General features: G+C 46.2%; 1 protein-coding gene across 21 annotated transcripts in view; it reads right to left on the reverse strand.

The window, feature by feature from the left end:
* DST (dystonin) overlaps positions 1-24,927 on the reverse strand; it is a 514,228-nt gene that overhangs the window by 224,737 nt on the left and 264,564 nt on the right. For 13 of the 21 annotated variants that reach the window (XM_040249211.1, XM_040249210.1, XM_040249209.1 and 10 more), the window contains one exon: positions 1,700-1,866. In XM_040249211.1, coding sequence (XP_040105145.1) covers positions 1,700-1,866 — 167 coding nt within the window. Of the gene's footprint in view, positions 1-1,699; positions 1,867-18,016; positions 19,382-24,927 lie in introns of those variants that run through there. The other 8 variants (XM_040249191.1, XM_040249196.1, XM_040249189.1 and 5 more) reach the window with 5 other exon arrangements.

The following is a 24,927-nucleotide window of genomic DNA, read 5'->3' on the forward strand; positions in this document are numbered from 1 at the left end:
GCTCCAGGGCGCAAGGCCTTCGGCAGCTGCGGAGCACAGGCTCCAGGACGCAAGGCCTTCGGCAGCTGCGGAGCACGGGCTCCGGGCGCACGGGCTCCGGGCGCACGGCCTTCGGCAGCTGGGGATCACGGGCTCCTGGGTGCAAGGCCTTCGGCAGCTGCGGAGCACAGGCTCCAGGCACACAGCCTTGGCAGCTGCAGCGTGGACTTGGTGGATGTGGCCCCCAGGCTCTGGAGCACAGGCTCAGTAGTTGTAGCCCACGGGCTCAGTGGCTCCCAGTCTGAACCCAAGCCTCCTGCATTGGCAGATGGACTCTTTACCACAGAGCCCCCAGGGACGGAAGCCCTGGTTTATTTTCTTTATTAATTATAAAATGATGCTGTATATGGCGAAGAATGAGAAAGCTGAACTATAAAAATGTTTTCTCAAAGACCTGTCAGTTGTTGAGGCACATATGTGGGACAGAACCTCTTGAAATGATCTGTCTACATGCAGAGGAGACATTTCAGGTTGACTGGCCAACAGATCATTTCCACTGCTGAACCTCTGATGTTGCATCCATCTAGTAAAATCGCTAAAGAAAATCTAGATGTATTCTGTGAAGCCTGGGAATCCCAACGCAGTGACACGTCAACACTGCTGAGAGAAATCAGTGATGCATTTGAAGGAAAATGAGGGGAAAAGTATGGCTCCCTTTCATTTCCAAAGCCAGTGAAGAACAGGGCAAACCTGAGATCGTTAAAGCCAGACACGCCTGACTCCGAGGAGCAAGCCAAGACAGCAAGCTTGTCCTCAAGCTGGGTTTGCTAACCTCTGCGAGACGAGCAATGCCAATTCAAAGACTGAGAAGTGGGAGGATCAGGAGAATGAGATTGTTCGATATGGATGGAACACGTCCAGTATGGCATATTTTCTGTATTTATTTACTAGGGGTCACTACACACTTAGCAAGATTTAATTTATCAACTCGAGGTTTTTGCTGAGAGGGTTTGAAGCTTACTTCAAGTATACAAGCTTTCTCAAAACAGCTCAAAGATAATGATAAGCTTATGCTTTTCCTGGAAATAAACAAGCTTGTTCCTCTCTGCCACCAGCTCCAAACAATAATTAAGATACCTTTGCAAAATCAAGGGGCTTCCCTGATAGTTCAGTTGGTAAAGAATCCATCTGCAATGCAGAAAACCCCAGTTCGATTCCTGGGTCGGGAAGATCCACTGGAAAAGGGATTGGCTGCCCACTCCAGTATTCTTGGGTTTTAAGACACTTTGGGCAGAATCAAGTGTTTCTAAGGGTTGATAAGGGTATTATAAGGGTAAGCTCCATGATGGCTGTTTTGGTTCAACTTCTCGCACTTGGCTATAAACTGCTGAAGAAGCTTTAGATGGAAAACAGATGGGCCTCAGTTACAAATAAAGATTCTGTGGATGGTAAAACTTGAGAAGCTTCTGAGGTCAGATCTCGGGAATACCATGTGTACAATGCTAACCTTTTAAGAAAGCAAATGATCCTTTATGTTTCAGAAATTCAACAATTTTGCAGAGAAAACAAACTGAAATCTTGCTTTATTTTCTGATCACAAAACCGACTGTGAAGCTTTCTGACAACTAATAAATGCCAAGGTAGTTGCTGTTAAAAAAAAATTTGGAAATGAAAGAAACACTTAGATTTATCAAAGGGTGGGAAAACTCAAATTTCATACCTGTATTTATGAATGATGGCATTAAATAATTTCCCATCTCTCCAGCAGGTGGTGAAATTTTCACACCGAATCCCGGCATAACCCTCCGTGGCCTGCTGCGTCCACAGTAACAGTCTCTCTTTCGCTGACATGTCTTCTGACTCACCAGTAACATGGATATCAGATATCTAAACGGAACAGAGAATGGAAAACCATTAGGAAGGAAGGAAGCTAACACAGATTAAGAGCCTACTATGTGCCAAGCACTTTTTACTTAATCCTCCTCTCACTTGTAAGATGACAATGTGTCCCCCATCTCCATCGAGGGAACCTGAGTTTCAAAGAGATTAACAGATAGAAAAGGAGGATTTAACCCAAGCATCTCATTTTTTTTTCATAACCAAAATGTCCCAGCGCTGAAAAGTCTCCATTCCTTTTTACTAATCAGATCTGTTCAAACAACTTAAGCACATGTTTTTCCAAGTTCAAATGGGTCACAGTAGAACCTACAAATTAATCTACGTTACCCATCTTCAGAGAAGAATCTGATCCAGCAGGTATTCTGTGTAAAGAAAAGGAGAACAGCCCCCTCTCCAACTAACCACACTGCTTAACTATTTGGCCAGAAGTCTTTCTGATTTTCTCATGAAGCTTCGTTCAGTTTACCCAATGGGAAATTTTCATCAAATAACTTTTCCCTATACTTTGTTTGCCTTATTTTTTTTTTCATCTCTTCCACTGAATGATAATAAAGGAGTCACCAGTTCAAATGATCTCCATTTGCTCGTGGCCCTTTGATAAAGGTTCTGTTTAACCTGCTGATAATGACGTTAAGGCACCAAGTGACTCTGGCAGGGGTCAGACAGTGACTCCCCAGCCGGGATTAACACCAGCAGACAGCTGTTCCCTCAGTCAGTGGTGATGCCAAGCCAGAGGGTCAGGACAGGCGGCCGACCAGGGTCAGATGGAAAGGAGGGCGGTAGGGCAGGTGGGTCATCCTACACGGGAAGGAAAACCCCTCAAGTCTGGACCCGGCCTCGAGAGCTGGCCACCGGTCCCCTCACTCAGGGACGTCCTTTCAGGCCTGTGAGCCAGCATCCTCTTCTATAAAACGGGAGAGAGCAGGCAGGAGCAGGGACTATTTAAGACTCCCTTCAGTCTGAAGTTTGAGAGGCTCAGACACTGTAAAAACGACACAGAGGCAGAGGTTCACACAGGCAGGCAGGCAACTGACAGCAGAAAGCTGAACCACCCGGACTAGAGAAGCCCTTTAGCCTAGAAAGATGAGCGGATAACTAGGTGGTGCACGTATTCACTGGAATATTACTCCGTCACACAAAGGAATGGAACAATGCCACTCACAACACCATGGACGGACCTGGAGATGATCACGCTGGCACGTTTACGTGGAACCTAAAGCATGACAGAGACGAACGGAAACAGACAGAGAGCAGGCGTGTGGCTGCCAGGGGGAGGGGAGAGGGCGAGGGGCGTGGGGGGGTGGGACTGGCAGATGCAAGCTGTTACACACGGTGGAGACCAACAAGGTCCTACTGCACAGCACAAGGAACCAGAACCTGGGTCCTGCGATCAACCAGAATGGAAAAGAATATGAAGACGACTGTAGACACAAACGTGTAACTAAGCTGCCCCGCTGTAAGGCAGAAGTGAACACAACACTGTGTACACTTCAATAAAGCTTTTAAAAAGTTTTGCATGTGCATGCAAAACTAGCTGTTTCTGGAAGACCTGAGGACACAGGGTGGTATTTATAGCAGTATAAAAAAAAGGGCAATAGCTGGGTAGAGGCAGGGACTGATTTCTGCAGGGTCAAGAATGTTCCAGTCCTGTCCAGTGCCAAAGGTAATTGCCTATTAACAAGGAGGGTCAACACATTTCAACCACAGGGTAAGTTTAACAGGCTACGCTGCTGCCCAGCACATCCAGGGAAAGATATTAAGGAAGAAGAGTTAACAGGCCTGAAAATGGCTAAATATCAACCAGGAGAAAATAATATATTTTATTAAATGAGTTCCTGAAAGTTCCCAAATCTTGTTGTAGCATGTTACACTCACATACACTCTATCAGACCACTGCACATGCAGATACTAGTTTATAAGCTATAGTTTTAAGGGGTATATTCAAATACATTATGAACCAAATTTTAACATAGCAAAGACCACTAATAAGTTAAGCCTTTCACCCACTCCTTCAATTTCTAATTAGTTATTATTCCCACTGGGAAGTTAAAGCATTTTTAGATATACTGTTACCATTCACCATTGCCTACCTAGGTATATCTAACTTTTATATGTACCTAGGTATATCTAACTATGATATGGTGCAAAAAAATTAAAAAGAAAAATAAACCAAATGCTAAACACTGTAAATCTGAAGTTGCCACTCACGACTCCTAATGTAAAATCGGCAGAACAACCTGACTCCTCCATCAAGGGCAGGCCAGGTGGGATTCTAGAAAGGAACCAGGCCTCTTCCTCCAAATCCTGGAGGCACACAGGGATCACAGAAGGTTTCAGCTCCTGCTGTCTGGGTTCAAATCCCAAGTGTAACTGCTAACAGGATTAAGACCCAGAGCTACTTAACGTGGGCAGATCTAGAGATGACCAAACTAAGTGAAGACAGAGAAAGATAAACATCATATGGTATCACTGATATGTGGACTCTTAAAAAGTGATACAAACAAATTTATTTAGAAAACAGAAAAAGACTCACAGACTTAAAAAACAAACGTATGGTCACCCAAGGGGCAACGTGGGGGGAGCAATAAATTAGGTTAGGATTAACATATACATGCTACTATACATAAAAGAGTTAAATAACAAGGACCTACAGAGGTCTCTATACAATGTCTTGTAGTAACCTGCACGGGAAAAGAATACTAAAAAGGATATATACATATATGTATAAATGAATCACTTTGCTGTATATTGGAAATCGAGGCAGCACTGTAAATTAACTCTACTTCAATTAAAAGAAAAGACCTAGAGCTATTCACATCATCTCCCTAAAACCCATCTTCCTCATTTTTAAAACATAAATGATGATATAATAACATCTTTCTAAAGTTTAGACAAGATGATCTACATTAAGTGCTCAGCACAGGGCCTGCAGGTAGAAAACTCTACAAATGTCAGCTTCTCCCACCACTTGATGAGCAGTACTTGTTGCTTCAGGCCTCTCACCAGCAACCTGCCAGCCAGCATCCAACACAAACAAGAAGTTTCAGACCAGAGCTCCTTCTGGATGCTGGAAGCCTGCATGACTCACCCGAGTCACTGCCGGCTGCCACTGGAGGGCACGTGCTTCCTCCCACGGAGCCTCTCGGACCTTCCTTCACCCTGCTTCATCTCCCCGGACCCAGTCTGCCTCCACTCCCAACTTTCCAGAAGCATCTACTCTGCAGGAAACAAAATCTGCTCACCTCCACCACCCTGCTTCGGCCTTTCCACTGAACTCCAGCCCCCGCCACCACGCCCCACAGCGCATTAAGTCCTGGACGCCAGCAGGCACACGGGCAGGGCACGCTTCCCACCTCCCCTAGTGATGGAAAGCAGCAGCTCTCAGATCATTATCTGTGGCACAAAGACCTCGCCTTTCCACATCTGGTCACTCTGTGCCATCATCTACTTCCTGTCCTCAAGACGACCCATGCTCCCAGCATCTAGTGTCTGCTAGGGGTCCCCACCTGCATCCAGGGACCCATCCTCACAGGCCTCAGCCTTCTTGCCATGCCGACCAGTCACATACCCTCTGCTGGATCTCGTTACCTTGAGCCTGGGACCCACCCTCAGCCATGCGACCCGTCACATACCCTCAGCTGGATCTTGTTACCTTGAACCTGATCCAGTCCACTGCAATTCTGTGGCTTCCGACAGCAATGGCCATTTTTCCAGCACTTTCGTTCCCCAGCTCCAGCTGGACCGACCAGAGGCCCAGCAACACTGTGCGATCCTGCGCCGGCCCAACTCTGCCTCATCTCCGAGCCCTCCACTGGCTTCGCCGCCTCCTCCCTCTGTCTCCACTACGTGACCCCCTCACTTCACCCATTGTCCTCAACTTCCTCAACCTGCAGCCACCCAGACGGCCTGAGCCCCGATCTAGGCAGTCTGTCTCCTCTGTGGGGATGTCCGCATCCCACATGGACCACCGCCTCCTTGAACCCCAGCTCTGATCTCGGCCGGGGGCTCCTCTCTCCTCCGTGTCCTCGATGGCTGGTCTTCCTACCCCTCGGAGAACTTCTGTCAGCTCTTCACCATGTGGTGAAGCGCCTGCCCCGCCTGCTCCCCTACCGTGCCTGGCATCACCTTTCCTCATCTTCACAGAGAAAGAGAGACACGTAAGGGCCCTGGCCTGTCACCCCGGGGCTCTGGGAGGGGCTCCCCTCTGGGTGGCTGCTCTCACTATGTACAACGTCCAAGTCTCTTCCATCCTAAAATGAGAAAAAACGCATAACCTTCATAAACCCGGTTTCCTCTGTACTCAGCACCATCCGGAGAAGGCGATGGCACCCCACTCCAGTACTCTTGCCCATGGATGGAGGAGCCTGGTAGGCCGCAGTCCATGGGGTCGCCAGTCAGACATGACTGAGCGTCTTCACTCTCACTTTTCACTTTCATGCACTGGAGAAGGCAACGGCAGCTCCCCAGGCTCCCCCACTCCAGGGTTCTTGCCTGGAGAGTCCCAGGGACGGGGGAGCCTGGGGAGCTGCCGTCCATGGGGTCGCACAGAGTCAGACACGACTGAAGCGACTCAGCAGCAGCACCACCTCTCTTGTTGGTAAAGCACCTGGAGAAACCACTCTGCCCTTTGTAACCTTTATCTTTACTCCTCGGCCTGCTGAGTCTCAGGACCGCCGAGGGTCAGCGCTGCCAAAGCTGCGCACCTGCACTTCCCGAGCCCCGGAGAGACAGCAGGGGACCCGGGGGGCGCGGGCTGCCCCGGGACTGTGCGGAGCAGAAGCAACTGCCTTCAGTCAAGACCGCAACTCCAGGTTCCCGTGTCAGCATCAACCCCTCCTAAGACACAGCCATGACAGGCCTAGAACCACCTCGGGCTCAGCAGAGCCGCCCGCCCCTGGAACCGACCCGTGTCCGGTGAGCGAGTCTCCTAAACAGGCCCCGCGCACCACACCCGGCCCTCACCCCGCGGACACATCCATCCACGTCAGTCTTGGCCGGTGTGCCCAGGCCCAGACCCTTCTCCTTCTGTTCCACGGTCAGACCACACGCCGGCAGACGCCCTCTCCACAGGGGCTCTGCTCAGGCCGCTTCTCCCCGGAGCATCCCCGCCTCCCATAGCCCGCTCAACACAGACTCAAGCGCTCAGTTACCTTCATCAGGAAGGGGCGGGAGCCCTGCGGGAAGGGGGAGAGGGGACGGGGAGGGGGAATGGAGGAGGGGGGGAGGGAGGGGAGGAACGTAGGGAGGAGGGGGAAGCATCAGAGGAAGTTTTATGTTTGTACTGGGGAATGAATGAGTTTTAGCCTACTGTGTAACCCTTGTCACCTTAGGAAATAAAAGGTTTCCAACTAAGGTCACTTCGCAATAACTGCCACACCCCCAGCCACTGTCTAGGAGTGCCCGGCAGCGAACCCAGGCCTGGAGATTACTCAGCGAGAGCCCAAAGCTACCCAAGTGTCATCTCGTTTCTGTAAAACAGTGTCATAAACTTAACCCAGGATACAGTCTTGAAATGTCTTTTCAATGCAAGAAAAGAAGCCGAAACCCCTTCGGAGAGCTCACTCTGACTTCCCTCCCGGCGGATGGGGGGGCAGGTGTGGAGGGCCAAGCCTCCCGTGCTGGTCAGCTGAGGCTGCCAGCCTCAGTCCTCTGAGCAAAGTCAAACGCCACGAGAAAACTGGGTGGCAGCCACACCCGCTTTTTACCACTATGCTGTCATAGTTCTGGCATGTGGGAAGGGAGGGCACACCAAGGGCCAATTTCCAAAGCTGACTCACACACTCCCCAGGCGACTATTCACAGTTTTATCATATTTAATTCTATCCAAGACAAATGCAATTTTTAAATTTTTAAAAAATAATTAGAATTTATGAAAAGGTTAAATAATCAGACATGTAACAGCAGAAAGGCAACATCTCTGAGATTGAGAGGACTAAGAAATGTAATTAGAGAAGCTATGACTATAGGAAAGGATTAAGGAATCCAGGGAACTCTAACTGTAAGATCACGGACCCTGCTGTCAGCCCCTGGTTTCACTGGTGAACAAGCTGAGGACACAGAAGGCTCCAGGATGTGTCCAGGGTCTCAGCAGGCCGGCTGGGAGGGCCCGAGGCATGGACCTGAGGCTCCTAAATTCCAGCTCAGGACCTGCGAGAGGAAAGTGAACTCTCTCCTTCACATTTAGAATAGACGCCTATCCTGCCAACTCGGACTGATCTTTCCTCCGGGTCAGGAAGCCCGGTGGGTACTCACTCTCAGTGCTGGGGAAATGTCTCCACTTGACTGTGGTAAGGGTTAAGGGTCAAGGTGGAGAAGGAAATGGCAATCCACTCCAGTGTTCTTGCCTGGAGAACCCCATGGACAAGAGGAGCCTGGCAGGCTACAGCCCATGGGGTCACAAAGAGTCGGACACAACTGAGCGACTAACACTAGACTATACTCACACTTGGTCACAGTGGCCATCATTAAAAAATCTACAGATAACAAATGCTGGAGAGGCTGGAGAGAGAAGAGAACCCTCCAACAGTGCTGGTGAGAACGTAAGTTGTTGCAGCCATTATAAAAAACAGTATGGAGGTTTCTCAAAACACTAAAAATAGAATTACCATATGATCCAGCAATCTCACCCCTAGGCGTATATCCAGGCAAAACTGTAACTCGGAAAGATACACACACCCCTATGTTCATAGCAGCACTGTCCACAATAGCCAAGGTATGGAGAAACCCTGAATGCCCACCAACAGATGAACGGATAACGGAGACGTGGCACACAACAGAATGCTATTCAGCCACAAAAAAGAACAAAATAACGCCATCTGCAGCAACACGGGCGCCTGGTGGGCTGCCGTCTATGGGGTCGCACAGAGTCAGACATGACTAAAGCGACTCAGCAGCAGCAGCAGCAGCATGGAGGCAGCTAGAAATTATCACACTAAGTGAAACACCTCAGAAAGACAAATGCCACGTGGCAATACTTATATGTGGACTCTGAAATATGACGCAAATGAACACATCTATGGAACGTAACAGACCCACAGACAGAGAGAACCTTGTGGTTTTGAAGGTGCGGGGGGAAGAGCAGATGTAAACTATCATACATGGGAGGGATAAACAAGGTCTTACTGCACAGCACTATACAGGGACTATATTCAGTATCCTGTGATAGCCTACAATGCAAAAGAACATAACAAAGAACGTGTGCATATATACATACACACACACATACGTGTACATATATGACTGAATCACTCTGCTATACAGCAGAGATTAACACAACAGTGAAAATCAACTAGACTTCAGTCAAAAAAAATTTAATTAGAGAAAACATTTAAGTCTTCTGACTCAAGAGCTAAGTCCCCTTTCCTCCACCAAATCAACAGTGACACTCCACAGCATTTCAGGAAGAGTTTTGTCTACTGAGAAACCAGCTCATTTTACAGAAGCAAAAACTGACACAGTGGGTGTGGGAAAGGTAGTTGTCAAAGGTTCCTCCCTGCAGAACCCAAATCCCTACTGGTTCAGAGAGCTGGACACGAGCGCCATCCAAAGAATTTCAATTCCTTCATGTATTTGTGCTAAAATCTACAAGAGAGTTTACACTCTAATTGAGAGAGTTCAGGTATTATCAAGGAGGAAAGCAGGAGGTTGGAAAAGGTGATCTCAGGATGCTTCCACCTCTGTTAATACAATGATTTCAAGACTGAAAGCTGATCCTTGGGGGGGAAGGTACTGCAGAGCCACGGAGGGCGGTGACCAGTGTTCCACCCCCAACCCCATGGCCTCCTGGGCCTTGGTTTCCTCTCCTCAAGATGTCCACACACACACACACACACACACACGGTTCAGAACGGTGCCACACACACACACACACACACACACACACACACACGGTTCAGAACGGTGCCTGCCCATGTGAGCAGAAGTGACTGCACCAGACTGAGGGTTATTCCTGACAATTTTTTACTCACACTGCTGGACACTCTAGTTAGGCAAAAGCAAATTCCATACCGAATGTGCCAAAAGACACAAATATTTCCAAGCCAGGATGTTTGCTTTCAAAGACAATCTCTTCAACGATGTTTCAACTGTTTTGGCAGAAACCAGTGTAATCAACACATTTTTAGTGTCTGCTTCCAAGTTTCAAAAATGTGTGAAAAGGATTCACTAAATATTCTTAACTGCAAAGAAGGCACATGTATTTTGAAAATTGTTTCTCGTTAAAAAAACTGCCTCCCTAAAAGGAAGAGGTAAATAGAGGATTAAAGCAAAATAAAAGCTGATAAAATTCAAGTGCTGACGCTCTACATTAGGGTCACCTTGAGCAAATGCTCATTTATTTCTTATTCAAATGCAGAAGAAATTAACGTAGATTTAACTTTCTCTCTTGTACAGCAAAGGATCTGAAACTTTGACATGTCCTTCATTTAACAGAAAAGAGTGTAGCATTTTAACGCTGATACGCAGCTACATTCTGTGCAATTATTTTAGAACTAAATTTTCACAAACTGGTTATGAAATCCAAATGAAGACAAAAAAAATACCCATAAATGCATTTTCATTTAAAAAGATGAAATATTTCAGAAAGAAATGAGTTAAGTCAACTATAAATGAAATGACCTTTAAGATCTATAAAAATGGCACTGACGAACCTATTTGCAGGACAGGAACAGAGACACAGACACAGAGAAGGGAGTTGCAGGGGGAGGAGAGGGGGGCACGGACTGAGAGAGCAATACTGACACATACACACTACCACGTGTAGAACAGATGGCTGGGGGAAGCTGCTACATAACACGGGGAGTTCAGCCTGGTACTCCGACACCCTGCAGGGATGAGGTGGGAAGGGGGAGGGGGGCTCAAGACTGAGGAAGGGAGGGAGGGAGGGGGTGGGTGTGTGTGTGTGTAATTACGGCTGATTCGCATTGCTGTACCGCACAAACCAACACAACACTGTAAAGCAATTATCCTCCAATTAAAAAATAAATTAATTTTTAAAAATCTATAGAGCAAAGCTACCATAGAAAAGGAGAAATACTTAGAATTTATCCTAGTCCTTGATTCTAAGTACAATTTTGTAGCTTAAGATTCATAGAAGACTTGGTTAAAGAAAAAACTTCTGAATAAATATTACATTTCAGTGAGGCAGACAGGATGAAGCACAAGCTGGAATCAAGACTGCCAGGAGAAACATCAATAACCTCAGATATGCAGATGACACCACCCTTATGGCAGAAAGAGAAGAGGAACTAAAGTGCCTCTTGATGAAAATGAAAGAGGAGAGTGAAGAAGCTGGCTTAAAACTCAATTCAGAAAACTAGATCGTGGCATCCAGTCCCATCACTTCAAACAGATGGGGAAACAGTGGAAACAGTGTCAGACTTTATTTTCTGGGCTCCAAAACCACTGTAAATGGTGACTACAGCCATGAAATTAAAAGACGCTTACTCCTTGGAAGAAAAGTTATGACCAACCTAGACAGTCTATTAAAAAGCAGAGACATTACTTTACTGACAAAGGTCCATCTAATCAAAGCTATGGTTTTTCCATGGGCTTCCCTGGTGCCTCAGATGGTAAAGCGTCTGCCTACAATGCGGGAGACCCGGGTTTGATCCCTGGGTCGGGAAGATCCCTGGAGAAGGAAATGGCAACCCACTCCAGTGCTCTTACCTGGAAAATCCCATGGACAGAGGAGCCTGGTAGGCTACAGTCCATGGGGTCGCAAAGAGTCAGACACGCCTGAACGACTTCACTTCATGGTTTTTCCAGTGGTCATGTATGGATGTGACAACTGGACTATAAAGAAAGCTGAGCACCGAAGAATTGATGCTTTTGAACTGTGGTGCTGGAGAAGACTCTCTCTTGAGAGTCCCTTGGACTGCAAGGAGATCCAACCAGTCCCTCCTAAAGGAAATCAGTCCTGAATATTCACTGGAAGGACTGATACTGACACTGAAACTCCAATACTTTGGGCACCTGATGTGAAAAACTGACTCATTGGAAAAGAGCCTGATGCTGGGAAAGACTGAAGGCAGGAGAAGGGGACGACAGAGGATGAGATGGCTGGATGGCATCACCAACTCAACGGACATGAGTTTGAGCAAGCTCCGAGAGTTGGTGATGGACAGGGAGGCCTGACGTGCTGCAGTCCATGGGGTCGCAAAGAATCGGACATGACTGAGCAAATGAACTGACCTAAGGTTGACTATTCATGTATTATTCTAACATTTTGAGATGTTTCTGAATTATGTTGTTCTGATACAATGGGAAGTCAATTAATAAAATACCCAACCCTATTCTTTACTCAGATGCTGATAATGTCACTTGTATACTATGCACACCCCTCCCCATCCTTCCCTCCTTGGCTTTTCCCTGCACACCACTGCCCTATTCACTGCAATTCACCAAAGGATGAAAAGAAAAGGAAGGTGAAAAGAGGTCAGTCTGAACTAGTTTACATGGCTGTATGATAGGGTGGGACATCAAAATGACAAAATTCTCCCTTGATCCACAGTTTTGCTTTCTGTTATTTCAATGATCCCAGTCTAGCACAGTCCGAAAATATTAACGGAAACTTTCAGAAATAAACAATTCTTAAGTCTTAAATGGCACAACGTTTTGAGTAGTGAGACAAAATCGTGCCCTGTCCAAGTCCATCCCACCCCTAAGAGGAATCACCCCGCTAGTCATTTCATAAATGTCTTGGTTATCAGACTGACTATTGTGGTTTGGCCACCTGATGTGAAGAACTGACTCATTGGAAAAGACCCTGATGCTGGCAAAGATTGAAGGCAGGAGGAGAAGGGGACAACAGAGGATGAGATGGCTGGATGGCATCACTGACTCGATGGACATGAGTCTGAGTGAATTCTGGGAGTTGGTGATGGACAGGGAGGCCTGGCGTGCTGAGGTTCGTGGGGTCACAAAGAGTCGGACACGACTGAGTGACTGAACTGAACTGATTGTGGTTTCTCAGTGCGTGTATTCAAGGAGCGCTTATCTTCACAATGGCCCTGAGGTGCAAAAGCGATGCCAGTAACTCAGCTACTCTCCTACTATGCCTAATTTGCAAGCTAAACTTCACTGTAAGTATTTAAGTACAGCAAAAGAACAGTGTATACAGAGAGGGTTGAGTACTATCCAGTTTCAGGCGTCCACTGGGAGCCTTGGAATGTGCCCCCTGAACATACAGAGAGTACCATGATATCCACGGTCTGGATCCCCAAAGCCACCGGGGCATCTAAGCTTACAGCCACACCCCCAACATCTGTAATGAAGAAACGATGGGATGTGTTGGTGTTGGTTCCACATATAACAGGCCCAGAATAAATGGTAGAGTAATCAAAGCAGAGGGGGCTGAAGGGAGGGGTGAAAACACAGCACAAGGGTGTGCAGAATCTGCGAATTCACAGGAATTGAAAGAGATGCACGCGGGGGAAGGTGGGGAAGTGGCAGCTGCTCTGAGCTCGGCTGGAGACAGTCCCCGGCGAGACCCAAGCTCTCCCTCACCCTGGCAGAGAGGCCTGAGCAAGTCATCACGTCTCCCGAGGCTCCACGTCCTCATCCGTAACTGGAGCGAACGACAGAACCATCTCATGATGCTTGAACAGCCCCGTGGGGGTGCCGAGCATACAGCAGGGCTCCACAAACACCATGCCTATTAATAGTCGTGTCATCCACCAGCCCCACATCCTCCCTTTCTGGAAAGGGGAGCCGAGACCTGGAGAAATGCAGGAGGCATCCAAGGCACCCGGCTCTCTGGCAGCAAGACCTGGCGGGAACTCACACCTCCTGCCTCCGGGCCCGTGATCCACACCGCTTGTCAGAAAACACATGATGAGGGGAAAACGAGGGTGATGCTGGTTTTCAGAATTTAATGTGGTTTTCATGAAACGCGCGAGAGGGTGCCTGAAACATATGCAATGTTCTCACATTCCACCAGAAGATCCTGTTATTCAGTTAAATCCAGGGTAAGGCTCCATCTGGGGATGACTCCACCACCCCAGGGACCACTAATGAGTGCCCCGACCAAAGTCTTGACTGTCGGAATCACCAGCCCGCAGTGATCCAGTGTATTAGGATCACTGGAGTTGACATCCAGCCACCTATATACATACTTTTTTTTTTTTTTTTAATTTATGTGGCTGCACTGGATTGCAGTTGCAGCATGCAGGATCGTTCAGCTGGAACATGCAAACTCTTACTTGTGGCGTGCAGGATCTAGTTCTCTGACCGGGGATGGAACTTGGGTCCCTTGCACCAGGAGCACAGTCTTAGCTGCTGGGTCATCAGAGAAGTCCCACAGCTTATTGCTTAAGAGCTCCTTAGGTAACATTTATATGTGGTCAGTTAGAAAAACAACAATCCATAAAGACAGAAAATAACCATCTTTGTGGAGATCAGCATCACAAGATTGTGAAGAAATGGGACTTGTGAAACTCAAGGAGGAAGAAAGCTTTGTGGGAACAGCTCAAGGGCAACAGCAAGCTCCTCGTCACAAGTCCAGGGAGCATGTGCGTCAGACAAAGAACGGGCCCCTGAGCTCATCACACCTTGCCCCTAAACATGCTGCACCCTGGCCACCTCTGTGGGTAACACTCACCCTCCCCAATGAACATCAGTGCTTAGAAACATCAACCTCTGTCCCAAGCTCACAGCATATCCTTTACAACTCTGACAGTTCATGTGGGATGCTAAGCCATCATTTAACTCAGCTACTCCCATCTACTGCGCTGTCTTAAGGATCTTATGTAACCCGAGTTTCCATTTCTTAGTTCCAGAAAAGAGGAACTGTCTGTTTCACCTATTTAATACAGTTCTTAAGAATGATCAAAAAACAATGAGTCTGAAAGAGTTTTCCGCTTCCAAAGCAATATGCAACTCTGCGATACTTCTGTTTTCACTTATACCTCCTTACCCTAGCAAAGCTATAACGTACTATGACATTTACATCCAGTACGTGCCCAAGGAGGGTCAGCTGAACCCCGTTCTCAGAGCCCCAGAGCCTGGAAGACCACCCAAGGTCAGCTGATGGGGCAAGGATTAAAGGGGAGGTCGGCTGGTCACCTAGATCAAGAATGACAAATATCAGAGGAACCAGGAAGTTCAAGGCAGAGGCCTAAAGTAAGTCTAAGCTGAAGAAAACTTCAAAGAATTGTACACTATTCCATCTGGAGATCAAACATCACTGAGCCCAATCCTTACACATAACTGAGTGTAAAAGTGGCTCAAATACAGAAGAAATGAAAAAGATTTTGAAGGGACTGTGTCTTGCAAACAAATGCTGGCTAACAGGACATTGAAGGGGCTGAGAACTCTCATGTCCATCCAATTCTGAAATGGAAAATGGAAAATCCAATACAAAATAAAGAGCCATGCACAGTTCTAACCAAAGATAATTAAGCAGAGTCCACCTCCATGGTTCTGGGAAGAACACAGTGACAAAGAGCAGCAAGCTGTCGGTCTGATTCTGTCTGCCACAGAACCATCTTTATCTGGACCACAGCAAAGTGAGACGTCAAAATCCTCAGAGAAAATAAGGACTAGCTCTCATTAAAAAGTCCACAAATAAACGCTGGAGACAGTGTGGAGAAAAGGGAGCCCTCTTGCACTGTGGGTGGGGACGTAAACTGGTGCAGACACCATGGAGAACATGGAACGGAGATTCCTTTAAATGGAGGTTCATTTGGAGAAGGAAATGGCAACCTACTCCAGTATTCTTGCCTGGAGAATCCCATGGATGGAGGAGCTTGGTGGGCTACAGTCCACGGGTTGCAAAGAGTTGGACACGACTGAGCGACTTCACTTTCACTTTCACTTTAAAAACTAAATACAGAGCTACCATACGATCCAGGGATCCCAAGCCTGGGGATATATCCAGAGAAAACCATAATGCGGAAAGATACACACACCCTGGTGTTCACTGCAACACTGTTCACAACGGCCAAGACGTGGGGACAACCTAAACACCCACCAACAGGCAGATGGGTAAAGAGGGTGTGGCGAATACACACACACGCATATATGTAATAGTACTCACATAAAACAGAGCAAAATAATGCCATTGTAGCAACATGTGTGGACCTAGAGATGACTATATTAAGTATTAAGAGCAGTAAATCAGACAAACCCATGACTGTACTTCTACGTGGAATCTAAAAAAATCATACAAATGAATTTGTTTACAAAACAGAAACAGACTCAGATACTTCGACAACAAATTTATGGTTACCAAAGGGGAAAGGGAGCGGAGGGAGAATAAATTATGAACTGGGATTAACATACACACACTAGTATACATATAACAGATAATTAACACAGACCTGCTATATAGCACAGAGAACTCTACTCAATATTCTGTGAGAAAGTAGAAGTGTTAGTCACTCAGCTGCGCATGACTCTTTGCAACCCCAGGGACTGTAGCCCGCCAGGGTCCTCTGTCCATGGGATTTCCCAGGCAAGAATACTGGAGTGGGTAGCCATTCCCTTCTCCAGGGGATCAATATTCTGTAATAACCTTAGGGAAAGAATCTGAAAAAAAAAATGGTTATAGGTATATGTATAACTGAACCACTTTGCTGTACATCTGAAATGAACACAACATTGTCAATCAACTACACTCCAGTTTAAAATAAAAATTGTTTAAAAAGTGAAAAAATAAGACTATTTATTCCATTTGGCATTCCCATAGATGTGAGCCTTTGTTAAGTACCTCCATATCACAACTATTTAACAAATCTGGTTGACAGGTTTATGACCTATTTTCACATGTATTTTCCATTGAAGTTTCAAAAATCATTAGCTACAGAAAGTATAAAGCAGGGGTAAAGTCCTTGGCATGAAGATAACACAAGGGGGGGAAAAGGCTTATGTACCACTTAAGAAACAGATTTTAAGTTTCCACTCATCAAAACATGTAAGGCTTCCTTGAAGCCAAATTGTGCAAATAGAAAAACAAAACAAAAACCAGATGGAAAACATATGTGAGCAAAGCCAAGTGGTTACGTTCATAAACACACAGCAACCAAGCAGCTTTCTTTCACACTCACCTCCATGTCAGACCTACACAGATAATGGACTAGACCGGATGCTTTCTTTTTCAATGTAACCAATGTAAAATGTAAACAGAAAGCGTGACATAACACTGACAAGGAAGGGGGTGGATGCAAACAGGAACCAGCTTCAGGAGGGCCAACGAAAGCCAATGACGACCACGCACACTGGCCCGAATAAAGCTGCATCTGGTCCCTGGGCAAAGAATCTCTGCCCCACAATACGATGACTTTGCCACAAAAGTTTCATATCACATTTACCTCTTGTTTCTGGATTTTTTTCTTAAAAGGCAAACTCATCAACTTAAAGAAAGACTCATCAACTGTCAACTACTAACATGTACAGGACATTGCTTGGGTGATGGGCTTCTCAGGCAAGTATATCAATATTTTACATTTTAAAGACAAGTAAAAATCCCAGAGAAGTAACTTTGTCTAATGCTAAATATCTGTGTTAGGAATAAAGATTGCAACTTCCTGGCAGTCTGAGTCATAAGCAAATTCCTATGACCCGCTGCCCAAGTGAGTTCTGATTTTAGACTTGGCTGAAGAGGAACTCATGTATCAGAGAGAACAGATTTGGTCAGTTTCATCTGTGCCTGCTGCCCCCAACACACAAAAACACATGGAATTGAAAGCAGTTATGTGAGCGTCCCTATGTATGGACACAGAGAACTGGAATTTGACTTTTGTATCAGCAGTCAAACTTAGGGATCAGCAAGTCCAGACTGACTGATCAATGCAGTGTCTCCTCCTTACATCCGCCTTGTCAAAATTGTCTTTTATATTTAACTGTTGTTTGCCAAGGCTATTCCATTGGAAAAAACAGGAAACATTAACTACAGAAATTCAAAAGACGTGCCAAGTCTTCCAATAATAACAAAAATGTAAAGGCTTTAAAATAAAGTCATGATTAAAGAATGCATCACAAAAAATAAAATCACAATCCAACCTAGTGAAATGCATCAAGAGCTTTCACAGAGATGACCATAAAGAGAGCATCTACAAAGGACAAGCTGCAGAACCTCCAGCAGCTATGTGCACCTAGAGTCCTTATTTACACGGTGAACTCGGGATCCGGCTGCACTTACCTCCTTCGTGTCCTTGGAAGGGAAGGACATATTATCACAGAGGGAATGACATCTCTTTTTTCCAAACTGGAAATGGTGTGCTTCCTGAAGGCAAGATCTTTCCGTGTTTTGCTTTTCTTGACTACTGCTGTCATTTTTTGATGGGTCTTCAGAAAACCCACCATTTTCAAGTGATCTTTCTGTACCACAGTGAATGGAACTTAAGCTGGCTGCCTTTCGCGAAGAAAAGCCACCCGTTTTTCTCTGGAATGTTCTTTTTCTTGTGTTGACATCATCAAAGTGGTCCTTCCTCTTTGCATGGTAGGGGGTGCTGTCTTTTTCTGAAACCCTTTCCTCTGGTTTGCTGACTCTGACTTGGGTTTCCTGATGTTGAGAAGGGCCCCCCGGGTGATGCTGACCACTCGCCGTCTGGAGCTGGCCCCCTGCCTGCAGAGTGAGGCCAGGGCTGGCTCCCATCTCCTGCGCCAGCCCCCAGGCCCGGGGGTCTGCCTGCCCCCCAGAAAGCAGGCGGGTGCTTCTCTTTCCTTCATCAGCAAGCCGAGGCCCTCCTGACTCTATGTCATCTGCTGCTTTCTTAGTCAGGTCCCGTCTAAAGTATTTTCTTCTTCCAGCAGAGTACTTTTCAGGTCTCAGAGGAGTTTTGGCAGGATCCAGATACTGTTCTTCTTTCTCGGCTCGGACACATCCACAGACATTCCCCATTTGATTTGCAGAAACTCACAGCTGCACAGAGTCCCTCATTTCAAAAGCCGGCGCTCCCTCAGATCTCCACGCAGCCTAACTCTTCAGACTTCGTGACCATCCTTTTCAGCGTGAGGCCATCTTGCTCATGAGAAAGGCACCCGCAAGAAACGCCGTGGCATCCTGCCCGGCCAGCCCTGGGTCTCATTAGATGCCGTGGCTTATTTCTGGCCAGCAATCCTCTTAGACAAACATCACTGCTCACTGTCAAATGACATGCTGATGAGCTTTCAAGGCAAACCCTTAGCCTTGTTGCACAAAAACATTCTGACCCTCGCTTTCCTTTCGGTTTTCTGAAATGTAGTTATACTACCCAAGTCTGCTCTAACCTTTGGAACGACTGGCGACGCGACAAATCTGAGCACAAACAGAAAGCAAATACCAGTCAGGAGACGTTTAGCAAAGTGCCTTTCAAACTTAGTTCCAAAGTGCCTTTCAGATTTAGTTTCAGAGACTTCTGACTGTACAACTTTTTTACTTAAGAAACACAAACGAATGTTGGCACTTGCCCCCAAAACTAGGCTCAGAAACCTCTATAAACTCTATTAAGACTCATTTAAAAACAGCAACCACACACACACACACAAAAACAAAAGAACAAAAACAGAGTGATCCACAGCTGAAGGAGAGATAATACATGCTAAATGCCTAAAACACTCTAGTCAAATCATTTCTAAAATCAATCCCTTTAAATAGCTTGTCATATTTTTCATATGACAAATTTCCAAGCCATTTCTCTTTCTATGATCATTAGGATTTTCATATGAGTAGCTTGATAAATTTTATGATTTCAAGCTTGAAACACTTAGCCAAAAGAAACATCTGTGTGTTCTTATACATGACTTAAGGCAGTTGAACTTTACATGTAACTTTTATACTTGTACCCTAGTTAAATATTATGCAGTTTTACCAGGGCTGTGCTGAATAAATAATAAATCAGAATGGAGCCTGATGACCCAAGGTGTGCCTCTTTCTAAGACTGAGTCACTGATATGGTAAAAAGGAAATCAGTATCATATGACTAGTCTTACACAAAAGCTGAAATCAGCTGACTAATAAAAAAAATGGTAACTGACTTTCTCTAGGTTGTCTTTAGACTGATCCAAAAATGGAACTCATATTTTTCTAAACAAAACTATTCAATTAAATAGTCAAGTTAGCAGTGTGCCTGATAATTGTCAATAACAGACGTGCATGGTGAGGTTTTCCTTAATCATTTCAAGAGGAAGTTAAACAATCTCTATCAGAAAAAAGAATTATATCCTAGAAGACAAGCTGGTAAAAATAAAGCTTCCGGCTGGTTTGCTTTTAATTTATTCTCAATATCTTCATTGGCACTGGGACGTTTTTCAAGAGAACTTAGAAGTCAATGGCTGGCATGAGCACTAACATAAGAAAGGTACAACCACTGATTTGCACGTCCTTCCAGCCCCACCAAACCCAGAAGCTGCCCCTCTTCAGGCCACTGCACACTGCTGTTCCCCCTGGAAACGGCTCCACTGCAGTCTCTGCCTGGTTAGCTGGCATTCATCTTGCAAAGCCTGTCTACAACATCAGGGGCAATTTCCTGTATTCTCTAAGACCTTCCTAATCCCACCGAAACACACCCTCCTCTACATCCCTACTTTTATTTATACTGTGACAGATTCAACAGCCCAGATTATAGTCAGTATTACAAACATTCTCCCAAATGACAGAGCAACACACTTCCATCATCTCGGTGAGACAGATGGGGATCTGGGACCCTTTGTTGCAATACTTGCACCTGAACAACCCTCTCCTGGAGCAACAAAATACAAAGAAACCATATGGGACTAAAACTGACTGCATGCACACAGTTGGGGCAAACTCTGGGCAAAAGATACAGAGACCAAAAAACCCAATTGCCACTTTTGAAGAGCCCAGAGCAAAAGCAGGCGTCAGGAGCAAAAGCAGGGTATTGCGCATGCCCCCTGCACACACCACCACCAAAGGGGTGGGCACACCACCTGAGTCACGCCTCCAGCCCAAGCCCCGGTCAGGCCCCCACCCTGACCCCACGTGAGGAAGGCGCTCATCCCACCTCAGGGACAGAGCAGGGAACCTGTTCTCACTTTCCGTGCTGCAGCCAGGAGCCCCCAGAAAGCCCTGCCTGAATTTCTTATCTGGCCTCTCATCAACTGCTATTGATTAAGGAGGCCAAGAACCCTAGTCGGTTACATAGTATCTCTGGACCTAGCATAGGGTAACTCACACAAGATTACTGTACTGGCAACACTTAACCTTCAGACTGCCCAGCTATAACAGACAGTCAATTTGTGATACTCAAATAAATATTTTTAAATCAATAAATAAATTGGTCTTCTGAAATCACTTCCCTTATTTATGTAAAGTATAGAGGAGAAAAACGGCCCAGTCGTGTTGAGTGAGGATGATTACCACTGCTATAAATAGCCTTCTGTCTTGGCATAAAAAAATCATTCTAATCTTAGATTATCATAGGATTAAAAGTATTTCTTTAAATAAAAAGGAACATTTCTATTTTATACAAAACATTGAAATGCTCCATTTTAAATAAACCTTGATCTAATTTTAAAATACTGGTGATAATCTAACAGTCATAATATCTTGTAATTCAGGTCCTAAAATACACTGGATTTCATAAAATATGCCACAGGATCATATTAGAAACAAAACTCTTGGGAGTTTGGGATTAGCACATGCATTAACTATTATATATAGAATGGATAAACAAGGTCTGTATAGCACATGGAACCATATTCAGAATTCTGTGATAAACCATAATGGAAAAGAATATGGAAAATACTGTGTGTGTGTGTCTGTGTGTGTATAAAACTGAAACATTTGGGGTACAGCAGAAATTAACATATTACAAATCAACTATATTTATATAAAAAATAAATTCAAAAAAAAGAAACAAAGAAAAAAAGTACAGCTGGTACTTTTTTGGCTGGTCCTCTTCTCAAAGCCTCTTGATGAAAGTGAAAGTGGAGAGTGAACAAGTTGGCTTAAGGCTCAACATTCAGAAAACAAAGATCATGGCATCCAGTCCCATCACTCCATGGGAAATAGATGGGGAAACAGTGGAAACAGTGTCAGACTTTAATTTGGGGGGCTCCAAAATCACTGCAATTGGTGACTGCAGCCATGAAATTAAAAGACGCTTACTCTTTTAACTATGACCAACCCAGATAGCATTTTCAAAAGCAGAGACGTTACTTTGCCGACTAAGGTCCGTCTAGTCAAGGCTATCGTTTTTCCAGTGGTCATGTATGGATGTGAGAGTTGGACTGTGAAGAAGGCTGAGCGCCGAAGAATTGATGCTTTTGAACTGTGGTGTTGGAGAAGAGTCCCTTGGACTGCAAGGAGATCCAACCTGGGATTTCTTTGAATGGAATGATGCTGAAGCTCAAACTCTAATACTTTGGCCACCTCATGTGGAGAGTTGACTCATTGGAAAAGACTCTGATGCTGGGAGGGATTGGGGGCAGGAGGAGAAGGGGACGACAGAGAATGAGATGGCTGGATGGCATCACTGACTCGACGGACATGAGTCTGAGTGAACTCCGAGAGTTGGTGATGGACAGGGAGGCCTGGTGTGCTTCGATTCATGGGGTAGCAAAGAGTCGGACACTACTGAGCGACTGAACTGAACTGAACTTCTCTCTTCCAGAGACACTTAATATATAATTCTTTTTTTAACGATTCTTTGCTTTCCATTTCCCTCAACTTAGGGTCTAAACACATTGCCTCTAATTTCCAATCACTTACATTTCGGTCTGTTACTTTCTGCTCTCAGGAACTTGAATGGACCTTCCCCCAAACCCCCAGGGTCTTCCCAGACAAAACTACGCATGCACTCACTCCTAACTGTCAGGCCCTCTGGGGGCATTCCACGCTGCCCACCATTCCCTTCTCTTGACATTCTCTTCCCTCCGTCAATGCTGCATTTTCTTGCAGCTACAACAAGAAACAAAGTCCACGTTTCTCCCTCTTAGGAGAATTCTGATAAAACCGACTATAATCCGGGGTGACAAATCCTTCTCAATATAAATAAAGAGATGGACGAGGGGGCGCTGCAGGACTGGGAAGGTGCTGGAGGGGAAAGCAGGTGGTCACTGATGCCGGGCGGCTACGGGCCAGGCCCCCCGCTCCTCCTGCATCCTCAGGTGGATGGTCTCCCCCAAACTCCCGTCCTCTCTTTCTGCTCTTCTCTACCGGCCCCCCCGAAGGCCGCTCCTCTCAGGACCCTCGCCTTCTGGAGACCCCCAGGATTACTGGCAGCACCTCTGACTCCCCGGCTCCCCTCCGCCCGCATCTCCAGCTGCTCAGCAGACAGAAGCCGGGGGACCCGCCCCCCGGAACACACGTCAAGCCCACCAACGCCGTGGCCTTTCCCTCTCCCCTCACCTCCACCCCCACCCCCACCGGCTGTCCGCCGGCTGTCTACCTCCCGAGTTTAACGACTCAGCGGCACCTTTAACCAATCCACCAAGTCCATCCTGTCTTCCTCCAAAACACCACCCTGGATTCACCTTCTCTTCTGCACCCAAGTCCTGGCCTTTAACACCCCGTTCTGAGGGCCACACCTCCACCTCTCCACTCATCTCCTTGATTGCGGCCTACGGTCATTTGTTGATTTTACTGGAGTCCATATAGAGTTCTAAAACCTCATTTTTCAGGCGCAGGACGGTTGGGTGACTTGCTCAATGTCTTCACGGCCACAGATAAAAGAACTGAGAGTGACACTCAGCTGTGCCTCCCTCCAGAGCCTGGGTGAGCCCCGACTCCGACATGCAAAATCCAGACACAGCCTGTGTCATCAGCTGTCGGTAACAATGGACTGTTTCCAAAGGTCTCCTGCAGTTTCAACCCTACAAGTTCTGGATCCCTGGGAAACTTGCTGAGCAACTCTATGTGAATTCTGCTTTACGGCCCATTCTAGCTAGACTTCACCTGTTCCAGTCACAAGCTTTCGGTGGAGCCAGGCCCCAAACCCTGCCTTGCTCGGTACCCCAGGTCCCCTAAGGATGGGCCTCAAGTGATGAGGGTCCCTGACTCCAGCTCCCAGTCATCACACCCCACTGAGCGGACATTTGCCTAATATATCTGTATCAGCTGCTCTATCGGCTGGCCAGCCGACCCCGGTTACCTGGTCTCCTGGTCCCTGGGTCCTCTCCTCCGATGTTCTAGTGCCTACCCGAGTCCTGGAACCTGCAGGACTCTACTTCCTATAGCTGTCCATATATGCCAGATTCAGCCTGTTCCCAAATGAACCCGTTACATTATTTCCACCATTCCCCTACAAACCCTGTATCCCACTAAAAGTTTTTAAATATCAGAAATAAGTCTTCTTCCTCCCAAGATGTGGTCAAAACCACAGCTCCTCTCTAAGCCGGCAAGCCGTGTCTTCCTCCTCCAAGGCCCGCCACACAGCCATCAATCAGGGGACGTGCCGTGTGCCCACCAATACGACGCTCCACGGTCACCCGAGGCATTGATAAACCAAAGCAAGCGCCCAAAGTAGGGCTCACCTTCAACCAAATGAAGATTATTTTTTTAATGTATCATTTTACAAAAACCAAAGGATCAAAAGCAGCCTTTTAATTAGATAAAGGGCGTTGGTAATTAGATAATAATTCATAGTAATAAATATGCCGTTACGCTCCTTAAATCTCGTTTGAGAAAGTACAACTCCACAGGAAACACGGGTGGCGCTAATGCCGGGAATCTCTTTGTGAGAACAACACTGCCACCTAGTGTCTACAACACCAGGAGAAAGCGGGCACGTTCAGAAACTGCAGATGGTCAGGACTGTCATAACCTTTTTATGGTTCTAAATCAGGTAATGTTGGCCAATAAACCAAGAAACAGGTCTACAGTCAATAAAAGGGAATCTCTGTCTTTCAACTCTTGAGATTACAAGCACTGTTCTAAAAACATTCTAAGCTTTTCAACAACAGGATAAAGGGTGCCAAGTGCATAAGCAGCATGTTACTGAGGGGAACAATACAAATATATTGTTTAGGAAACAAAGTCCGAATATCATATCATTTATATGTAGCATCTTAGGAAAAAACTGATACAAATGACCTTATTTATGAAACAGAATCAGAGGCACAGACTTCAAAAACAAATTTATGGTTACCAAAGGGGAAAGGGGGGGGAAA

This window comes from Oryx dammah, unplaced genomic scaffold (genome assembly GCF_014754425.2).
Source record: "Oryx dammah isolate SB20612 unplaced genomic scaffold, SCBI_Odam_1.1 HiC_scaffold_11, whole genome shotgun sequence".
NCBI lineage: Eukaryota > Metazoa > Chordata > Mammalia > Artiodactyla > Bovidae > Oryx > Oryx dammah.